This window comes from Psammomys obesus, unplaced genomic scaffold, assembly GCF_907164565.1.
Source record: "Psammomys obesus unplaced genomic scaffold, mPsaObe1.curated_primary_1811, whole genome shotgun sequence".
NCBI classification, from domain to species: domain Eukaryota; kingdom Metazoa; phylum Chordata; class Mammalia; order Rodentia; family Muridae; genus Psammomys; species Psammomys obesus.
The window spans coordinates 21730871-21741971 of record NW_026592890.1 but is presented as its reverse complement, the minus strand read 5'-3'; the positions used below and the strand labels follow the sequence as shown (position 1 = coordinate 21741971).

Genomic DNA, 11101 nt, shown 5'->3' with positions numbered 1-11101 from the left:
TGTGTGTGTGTGTGTGTGTGTGTGTGTGTGTATTTGGCTAGGCATGGTGGAGCATGCCTTTAATCCCAGCACTCATGCACATATCTTCATATATACCCACAAACATACAGTCATGGTGGTACACACCTTTAATCCCAGCACCTCAGAGAGGCAGAGGCAGGTGGATTGCTGTAACTTCAAGGCCATCCTGGTCTACATAGTGAGTTCTAAGACGTTTGAGTCACAGAAACCCAGTTTTAAAAAAACATAGATAAATGACCTAATAGATAAATAAATACTAAGTTTTGAGACAGTCATGATAGTTCTAATGAGAACTGCCTTCCATATGCTTGGCCTTTGAACACTTGTCTTGTGCTACTGTTTCTTGCTAGAACTCAAGGTAAATGGAGTTGAAATTGATAAAAAGTAAATTGCAGCTAAATTGTGCCCCTTGAGTGAAAAGGGAACCTGTGGTGGCTGATTAGTTTGGAGGAAGCAGAATGGTACCGAAAGGGCAGTAAAACATCGAAGCAGGTTGTAAGGCTCCTCTTCTCCTCACGGTGGCTAGTCAACAAAAGCTGCTGACTTGCAGAATTTTGGCAAGCAGCATGTCCCAGAGCATGGTGAACACTCCAGGCAAGCCTGCAAAGATAGTGTTTGGACAGAATTCCTTGTACGCAAGGTTCCCTACACTTCCTTAGCTGTGGGTAATCTAGAAGCCACCCAAAAACATGATGGTGATAGTAAAGATGATGTAGCACTGGGAATCCACTCACTAATTTTTTTTTCAGTACCGTCATGAATATGTGCTTTTACCGTCTCCACTTTGTAGCAGAGATTGGAGCACAGTTTTAAGAACACCATGCTTGGGCCTGGGGAGATGGCTCAGTGGGGAGGAGCACTTGCTTATGCAAGCACCAGGATTTGAGTTTGAATCCTAAGAGCCCACATTTAAAAAGCTGGCACACCTGTAACCCCAGTGCCGGGGATGGAAAGAGGGGATGAGGAGCCAGGCTTGCCAGGGCTTACTGGCCAACAGAGTACCTCTAAGTTCAGGGAGAGATCCTGTCCTAATAGAATAAGGGGAGGTGTAGAATAGGACTCCCAGTGCAAATGCTCCCTCCTTTGGTGTCAGCATTTGCACATGGACGTGCACACCAGAACACGTGTCCCATGTGTCACACAGCACATTCAGCTGTCTACTGGCTGGAATTACAGGCATAAAGTAACCACCATGCAGGGCTCACGAGTTGATATGTTCCAGATAAGCATTGGGTTGTTTTTTTTAAGTTTTATTTTAATTTTTATAATAAGAAGCATTATTATAAAATCCAGGTATAAAGACACCTGGTTACATCGTCTCTTAGCACTGTTGTTCTAGCTTTTAATCTACAAAATTTACTCTAGCTGGATGTGGTGGCACACATCTGTAATCCTAGCACCTTGGAGGCGCACGCGCGCGCGCACACACACACACAAGTCTCTTCTTGGTCAGAGCACTTTTTAGTACTGCTTAGAAAATACATATTTTATAAGACTGTTTAAAAATAACAAACACAGATTCTTTGTGGCTTGAATTTTTTACTACATTTATTTGTGTGTGTGTTAGAAGGTAGACAACAACCTGAAGGAGTTGATTTTCTCCAGTGTGGGTCTAGGATCAAACTCAGGTTGCCAGTCTGGGTGACAAGTACCTTTTCTCCCTAAGCCATCTCACCAGCCCCTACTCAGGAAACAGAAACCACATAGTGGATTGAATGGGCAAATTTTTTAAAAGTCTTATAGAGAGTTATTATGAGAAAACTGTATATGCTACTTACGCCTGGGAGAGGAAGAGCTTGTGTGGGCTCTTTTCCAAGGCTGCAATTCAACCTTAGTTGGGAAGTCTGGTTAACACCCCGAATTCGAGAAGCTCATTCGTTTGCCCAGGCCTGGGTGGGTCTATAATCCACATGGAGCCAGGATAGTGTGGAGTGTAGCTGATTAACAGTATGTGACAAGACACGTGGAAGCCAGAAGGGAGCCAAAGGCCCTTTGAGACCTCCACTGTGTTTGCAAACAGGAAGCATTCTATATGTTGACTTCCCTGTTCCTGAGAAGAATGTACAGCTGTGATGTCCTTACCCCAATGACACTGACCCATCTCACAGCCATTGGCAAATACAGGAGAGCCTTTTGCTTTGCAGTCTTAGCACGCTGCTGCGAAATCTGTTAAGTGGTTGGCATTGTAAAGACTTAGATAGGATTTAAGCATGTATTGTAGTGCATGCTGAAGGGTGAGTTGGAATCGAGCTTGGATGGTGCTCCTTTCTCTTAGTTTGCATACTTTATGCCTTGGAGGTTTTTCCAAAAACTTGTTACTCCTCACCTTCAGTACTTTGTGACTGTTTTCCTTCCATTGGCATTTTGAGTCAACCTAGTTGTTTGGCAGAGCTGTCGTATGTATTATAGTGTGTGCCCGTTTTCCTGGCTTTCATCCACTAATTGCTAGGCACACAGACAAGTTTTGACAACCAATAATGTCTCCAGACAACAACCCAATTTCCCCTGCAGTCTTAAATCTTCCCTAGTTGAGAATTAGCCTATTTTCTGGTTGTGTGTGCTCCCCTCTCCCCCTCCTGTTTTGCTATGGGGATTTGCTTTTCATGTCTTGAGATGGGATCTTGGTATTCTGGCTGGCCCTGACCTTGCTCTATAGATCAGGGTGGCCACATACCTGTAATGATTCTCATGCCTTTGCCTCCCAGGTGTTGGGGTCACAGGTATGTGACTCCACACCCAACCCTGCTGAGGGGCTTTTTGTTTGTTTTGTGACAGGGTCGCAGATAGCGTAGGATGCCCTCAAACACACTACATAGCCAAAGCTGGTCTTAAACTCTTGATTATCCTGCTTCCACTTCTCATGTGTTCTGATTATGGAAGTGTGCCATCATGCCTGAGTTTGATCCATGGAAGCCATGGTAGAAGGAGAGAATGAATCTATTCCCAAAAGTTGTCTTCAGACATGTGCAGTTTGGCTTGTGTGCCTGTGCTCACACCCACATCATACACAATAATAAATTAAAACAAATTAATGTTTCTCCAGAGAGGTCTCCAGATACATAGATGGCCAGCAAGCACTTGAATAGGTACTTAGTTATTAGAGAAATGCAAATAAAAGCCACATTGAGCTACTGCCTAAGACAAAACTAGTCATACCAACTAAGATGACTATATAAAAAAGACAAAAATGTCCAGTGTAGTGGCACACACCTTTAATCCCAGAACTTGGGAGGCAAAGACAGATGGATCTCTATGAGTTTGAGGTCAGCCTCGTCTGTGAATGAGTTTGAGGCCAGCTAAGGCTGTATAGTGAGATTCTGTCTGAAAAAACAAACAAATGAATAGTGCTGGCAGTGGCAAACATAGGTTACAACTTTTTGACATTACTGGTGGGAACGGAAAATGATTCAGTCACTTTGGAAAACAGTTTGGCAGTTCCTCAAAACATTTGCCATGTAACAGTTAAATGGCTTTGCTGTAAGACACAGAGATTTCACTCTTAGATCCACCGTGAGACTTGAGAACATATTCATACAAAATGTGTGACGTGATTTATGATAGCCAAAAGTAGAAATTACTCAAATATCTGTAAATTGGCAAAAATCTTATAACTCTGTAAGATTGGATCATAAAAATAAATAAGTGAAACTTTCAAGAGTACGTGCTACAAGAAGAAACTTTGAAAACTTCATACTGTGCCTGTGTGTGTATACATATACGCAACAAATATAAAAAGCATACACTGTATAGTTGCATTTACAATAAATGTTTTGACCTCTGAATGTATTTAGAAAAGAGTTAGAGTGTAGTTTTATGATTTGCAAATTATAACTTAGTAAAGTTTTAGTTCAGTCTGAAAGATTAAACCAATATGAAATTAAGCTGCAATTGGCAGTTCACACCTGCACATTCTCTATTTTATTTCCTACCCCCCCCCCCCATGTGCTGTGAATTGATCAGGGCTCTGTACACATTAGGCAAGCCAACTTTGCCAGCGGGTTACATTCCTACTCAGTCAGTATTTCTCTCTCTTTCTCTCCCTTCCTTCCCTTTTTCCTCTCCTCTTCTTTCCCTTCCCCCTTCCTCCTCTCTCTCTGTGTATGTGTAAGTGCATATGGAGACCAAAGGATACCCCTGAGTGTCTCAGGAAAGCCTCTGCCTTACCTTGAGACAAAGTCCTTCATTGCCTTTAGCCTTTAGGCTAGGTGCCTGGTCAGGGATTCTTTTCCTCTCCAACGCTGGGATGACAAGCAGGTAGTCACCTCTCTGCCTGGCGTTTTTCCGTAGGTTCTAGGAGACTGAAGGCGGGTTCTTGTGCTGTCGAGGTGAGTGCTGCACAGACTCTGCCCCAGCACCAGCTTCCACAGCTCTCTCCGAGGCTCCTCTGTGCTGTCGTTTTCTCTGTGTAGGTGCAGGCTAATATTTAAATCATACAGGTTTGTTCTTAGAGCTTAGCAGCAGAAGTTACACCAAGAGTCAGTCTGTCTCTACTGCTGGTCTTTGCCTCAATACCGTAAGAAGTCACATACCCTGAGGGTGTCCCTCGGGAGAAAAAAGGTTGTAGAAAGATAACTTGTATATCTTGCTTTATGTTGATGTTAAGAAAAATAAATAATTTGTAAACAATCCCTTAACGCTTTTCAGAAACTTCTAAGTGTTTAAGACTCTCAGTCTTTTTTTTTTTTTTTTAATGAGTTAGTCTGTTATGATGTTCATTCTTAATAATAGAATTTATGTCATTTCAGACAGATTTGACCAGTTTTGGGCCATCAACCGGAAACTCATGGAATATCCTCCAGAAGAAAACGGATTTCGTTATATCCCTTTTAGAATATATCAGGTAGGAAGTAATAACGTGAAAAGTACCACTTCTTAAAAGCTTCGGCCACTGTTTTGAGGCACTGTGTCTAAAACCCTTCCGTCTGTATGGGGACCTGCTAGCATCCAGGTTCGCATCCAGGTGTTTCAGAACCATCTTTTACTGGCAGTGGAGTTGGAAGTTGTGTTGCCATGTCTGGCCCAGAGTAGCTACGAGTTATAGCCGATGTACTTGCTGATTCAGCTACTTGCTAGTGTATTTGTAACTCCTACATTAATACTTGAAGTACATTTGAAGTCTTGTTTGTTTTGCTTAGAGAGTCTCAAGTAGCACAAATTGGCCTTGAGCATTACCTTACCTCTCAAGTACTGGGACGAGAGCCACCATGTCTGGTTTTATACTGGGAACCCAGATTTTGTGCTTGTTAGGCAAATATTCTATCGGCTGAACTGCATCCAAGCCCCAAAACCTTTTTTAATTTGGTTTCTGATACAGGGTCTCCCATAGCAGCCCAGCTGGACTTGAAACATTTGATTTGCCATATATGTGTGTGTGTGTGTGTGTGTGTGTGTGTGTGTGTGTGTCCCAAAACACAGTGAACAAAAAGTGACACCTGCAGCACTGTAAGTAAATGTGACATCCCTGTCATAGTTGACTTAGTACTGTTGTCTTTCTTGATTGATTGATTTGTTTGTTTGTTTATTTATTTATTTATTTATTTATTTATTTATTGGTGTTCAAGATAGATCCTAGGCACTGTGCTGTTTCTGACAGAAGCATATTACAGGATGGTTTGTATTGGCTGGTGATAAACTATGATAGAGTCTCCTAGAGATCAGCTGTGTTCTAAAGGAGCAGTGGTTTGGTATTTGCACCTGAAGAGAATGAGCTTAGATGGGGAGTCCTGAGGATTGTAGACAGTGTCTGGTGGTACAGCAAGCTTACATGAAAGAAAGAAAGGATCCTGTAGCACACTTTAAGAATCCACTGTGCTTGGCATATGGCAAATGTTAAATATACCTTGATGGCCTACAGGTGTAGGTCAGTACTGGAGTACTCAGCACGAGCACACATGAGGCCTTGGATTCAGTTGCTGGCACTATAAAAGTTATAGCAATAGTACTTTAGAAGCCAGAGTAGCTGCTGTAATGAAAACTGATTCAATACCAGAAATTGAAAGCATGAGGACTATGCAGGTATTATTTCTAAGGTTCATATTTTCACAAAGGCTCTCAGTCCAGTGGCTAGAAAAATGCCCTGCATGTAAAATCTGTCAACTCTTTTCATTTCTGTATGCCACAAGCTGTCTAGTCACTTACTGTCAAGTATTCCATAGCTTCACAGAGTGTCTTATTGTGACATATAGTTGAATAACATGCACCACAGTCTTTGAAGACATCACCATGAGAAGAGCTCCACACGCTTTGAGCTGTGGGCCTGCAATGCTGATGTAGAACGTTTGCCTCTAGCGTGTCTTCTAAATGATGCTGCAGATGCCTTGTTACGAACACTTGAAACTCCCATAGGGGAAGTTGAGTATTGTTGTGCTTAATGTAAGGATCATGGTTGTCCCAGTGGTGCTGGTGTGTGAGAAGAGGCCTTTTTTAATTTCAGGGATAGTTGTGAGACCAATTTATTATCTCGTGCATTGGTATCACAATGTAGAACACTGGTGTGGAGAAGAGGTGGTGTGGAGAGAATAGTGTTTCGTTTTGGAGGCAGGGTTTGCCTTGTAGACTAGACTGACCGTGAACTCACAGGCTTTTGTGTAGCGAGTAGCACTTCAGGTGTGCGTTACCACCTCGACTTGAGAGAATGGTTTTTATAAAGTTCTGTCATCAGATAGAAAGTGGGAACTTAGAGAATTCTCAGAATTGACTTCACTAGACCTGGCTGCCAGATGGAGGTTCTGTGAGAGCCTTGCTTCGTGCTTCCTGCTGGGGCCCTTTCTTGTGTTGGGGTGAGGGAGGTGTCGGAGGGAGACTTTGTTTCTGAGTTGCCATACAGCTTTTCTTCCTTTCCATTTCAGTTCTGATTTGCATTTGAATAAACTTTTAGAACTGTGTTATATAAGTAAATACCAAAGTTTTAGATTTATTGTTTTTGCTAATTTATTGTGTCTTTGTTTTCCTTATTTGTCTTTTATATTTTTAAGTCGTTCCTTTATGCCCTGACCAAAGGAAAATGGGGACCCCATTTCTTTCCCCTAATTATATCTTTATATTCTAGTAGTAGCATCAAATTTTGGCTTCCAATTTCTGATTATCTATGTAATTGAAACTGTTATGTGTGCAGCATTTTGATTAACACTTAATTACACACACATACACATGCCTTTGCGCACGTGAGACTTTACATTACTAAGAATATTTAAGTAAAGCCCAGAAGCCCATATTTAACAGGCAAATGAAGAATAATTTTTGCTAAGATATTAGTCTCTGGGGATAGTGCAACTGAAATGTAGAATTAGCACCCAGACCAAGTTCTGCTAGGTCAACAACTTATTTTTTGTTTACAAGTTAACTTTATCATATCTATGAAACTTAATTATTACAGTTAATGAGACACCTTGAATGTAACTTGACCAAATGAGCCAATGGGAATCGAAAATTGCATGACCAGTGATATTCCTCTCACACTGGTCTTCTGCAAAGATGTTAGGTACTGTAGTTTTTCATAGACAATAGTCATGAACTCAGAATGAGTATCATGAGATGACAGAATTTTAGTGGAAAAAGTCACACTCCTCCGGAATCCTCTAGTAGGGTTACAGACCATGCCTTTGTCATTTACATAGTAGTCAGTATGCGAGTTTCGGGTCTGTGTTCTTGAACTCCAGCTGCTTCGGTATGAGCCAGAGTTCCAGAAATGAAGTTAATGTCAAGAGGTGTTTCCTCCGTGTAACCAAATGTTGTTTACACACATAAGGTGCTGGAGAGATGGTCCAGCAGCACAGAGCACCCTGCACCTCTAGAGGACCTGGGTTTTCAATTCCCAGCACCCACATGGCAGTTCACAGCTGTCTGTCTGTAGCTCCAGTTCCAGGGGCTTCAACACACCAGGCATGCGTGTGGTACACATAATCTCTGCACGCACATACCTCATATACATAAAATTTAAAAAAATAAATATTTTTTAAAGACTTTTAAAAAAATTACACACATAAGTAGATGGTGGTTTCAGTGAAGAGGAGAAATCCTGTGCTGTAAGACACATACCAGTGGGTGGGATTGGGTCTGCCTTCAGGCAGAGCAGAAAAGGCCTTGTTAACTAAGTGATGCATCCCAGAATTCAGCAGAGGGAGTGGGCTTAGCATAGGCCAAGAGACATGAGACGTACTTGTAGGGGAAAGTTCTGGTTCTCTTAGACATCAAGAGTCGGAATTCGGCAAGGAATAGGGCTGCAAAGGAAAGGGTGCCTGCAGGAAGGATGTCCTTCCGTCAGATAAAGAATGGGGAATCCAGTGGTCTGAACAGCTGCTAATCATGGCTCAGCATCCCTTAGTCACTCTGCTTCAGCTTGCTTGAGACTCTTCTGAGGAAGAATTTAGCAGTGTTACTTCAAGTTTTAAACAATAAGGAAAGATTGGGAAATGGTGCCTAGTCTCTAAGGCACCATTTCTGCCTGTCTTTATCAGCTGTAAAAGTAAAATAGAGTCAGCATTAAGTTTGTCAGTGCTTTGGAACCACCAGAATTCTGCTCCCCTCCCACTGTTCCAGTGTAAAATCATTTAATATATCACTAAAGCCTCGTTAATGTTTTAATTTGAGTGAGAGGTTTGCTTGGCAAATCTTCTTACCTTCTCTTGTTCTGCACTGAAACTTCTAAGAATGTAATTGCTAAGATTTTATAGGACATGCTTTTAATTGGAGACTAGGTTGGCTGGGACTAACATGTTACTTCTTTTTTTATTTATTTAAAATTTTTTTTATTTATTGCGATTTATTCACTTTGTATCCCAGCTGTAGCCCTCTCCCTCAGCCTCTCCCAATCTCAACCTCCCTCCCTCTTCTTCTCCCATGCCCCTTGCCTAGTCCACTGATAAGGGAGGTCCTCTTCCCCTTCCATCTGACCCTAACCTATCAGGTCTCATCAGGACTGTCTGCATTGCCTTCCTCTGTGGCCTGGTAAGGCTGCCTCCCCTTAGGGGGAGGTGATCAAAGAGCCAGCCCTTGAGTTCATGTCAGAGACAGCCCCTGTTCCCCTTACTAGGAACCCGCCTGGAGACTGAGCTGCCACGGCTACACCTGTGCAGGGTTTCTAAGTTATCTCCATGCATGGTCCTTGTTGGGAGTAAAAGTCTCAGAAAAGATACCTGTGCCCAGATTTTTTGGTTCTGTTGCTCTCCTTGTGGCACTCCAGGTCTATCTCCCTCTTCTTTCGTAAGATTCCCTGCACTCTGCCCAAAGTTTGGCTATGAGTCTCAGCGTCTGCTTTGATACCCTGCTGGGTAGAGTTTTTTAGAGGCCTTCTGTGGTAGGTTCCTGTCCTGTTTCCTATTTTGTCCATATTCCGAGGTCTGTCCCGTTTACCTTTCTGAGTGAGGGTTGAGCATCTTACCCAGGGTCCTCCTTATTGTTTAGCTTCTTTAGGTGCACAGATTTTAGTATGATTAGCCTATATTGTATGTCTAATATCCACTTATAAGTGAGTATATTCCATATGTGTCTTTCTGCTTCTGGGTTACCTCACTCAGGATGATCTTTTCTAGTTCTTACAAGATCCAGCTATGTCACTCCTAGGCATATATCCAAAATATGTTCAAGTATACAACAAGGACATTTGCTCAACCATGTTCGTAGCAGTTTATTCATAATAGGCAGAATCTGGAAACAACCCAGATGTCCCTCAATTGAGGAATGGATACAGAAATTGTGGTACATTTACACAATGAAATACTGCTCAGCAATTAAAAAAAAAAAAAAAGGAAATCATGAAATTTGCAGGCAGGTGGTGGGAACTTGTTACTTCTTAAACTGAGGAGGGACCAGATTTCAGACATTGATGTATTTTCTGAAATTTCTAACAAAAATGTTTGGCAGATGATGACTGCCCACACCTCATGGAACACACCATGTAGAACCAATTAAAATCAGAGCTCTTTTACTAGATTCCTGGCAGAGAAACAGATATCCTGTGCTTTCGTTAGGCTCCTTCCCCCGGGCTTACTGCAAAGCTCTATTTTTGATTCTTTTCGTCTTTATATTTCATTGCTATTTTGCCATTACCTGTATCCAAAAGCTAAAGACCAAGAGGACATGCTTATTGGTTAGTAAGTGGACTAGTTCTTTTTGGTTAGTTTTAACTTACTTCCAAAGAATAGAAGTTGTAATCTGTAATACATTTTGACTCTGCTGATTAGCTGCAGTTTGCTTTCTCCTTTTTCCACAGGCCTCTTCTACTTTATGCTAGAGTTATTTTACTAGAATCTATTTCCGGGTGGCTCATATCACTTATTTGATATTCTAGTTCATTTTATTTTTGCTTGCATTTTTAAGATTTATTTTTATTTTATGTGTATGTGTTTGCTTGCATGTATTATGTGTGTGTACCATGTGAATATGTGGTGCCCGGTGAGGACAAAAGAGAGCTTTGGGTTATGGACAGTTGTGGATGACCACATGGGTGCCGAGAAGTGAACACAGGTCCTCTGGAAGAACAGCCAGCGCTCTCAATCTCTGAGCCGTCTCTCCAGCCCTAAACTCATCTTCTTAAATTATAGGCGTAAGCCACCAGCTCTACTTTTTTATCTTCGTAATTTTTGTTATTTAGTAAAATACACTTTCCTACTTTTAAAAATTTTCACATTGTTTTCTTTATTTCTTTGTATACATTAAAATAATCCTGTTAAAGTTCTTGTCTAGCAGGTCTACTTTCTGGTCTTCCTAAGTTCAGTGTGTGTTATTTTTCCTTTATCAGGCTATTTCCTTATTTTTTTGCTTGTGTTACAATTTGTGCGGTCATCTGACAATCTTTTGTTGTTGTTTTTTTCTTTTTGCCTTTTTCAAGACAGGTGTCTGTGTGGCCTTGGCTGTCCTGGACTTTGTAGATCAGGCTGGTCTGGAACTCACAGAAATCTGCCTCTGCCTCTGCCTCTGCCTCTGCCTCTGCCTCTGCCTCTGCCTCTGCCGTGATGGGATCAAAGGCTTACACCAACATGCCTGGCTCAGAAGATTTTTTAAATGCCTAGAATAAATACATCTCCCTGTATGGAGAGAGAGAGAGAGAGAGAGAGAGAGAGAGAGAGAGAGAGAGAGAGAG

At 41.7% G+C, this 11101-nt stretch overlaps 1 protein-coding gene across 3 annotated transcripts in view; it reads left to right on the top strand.

Moving 5' to 3' along the window:
• The window catches only part of Atg5 (autophagy related 5), a 92712-nt gene that overhangs the window by 41930 nt on the left and 39681 nt on the right, over nt 1-11101 (top strand). For 2 of the 3 annotated variants that reach the window (XM_055616186.1, XM_055616188.1), the window contains exon 6: nt 4767-4861. In XM_055616186.1, the coding sequence (XP_055472161.1) occupies nt 4767-4861 (95 nt within the window). The remainder of the gene's footprint in view (nt 1-4766; nt 4862-11101) is intronic. The other variant, XM_055616187.1, reaches the window with a different exon arrangement.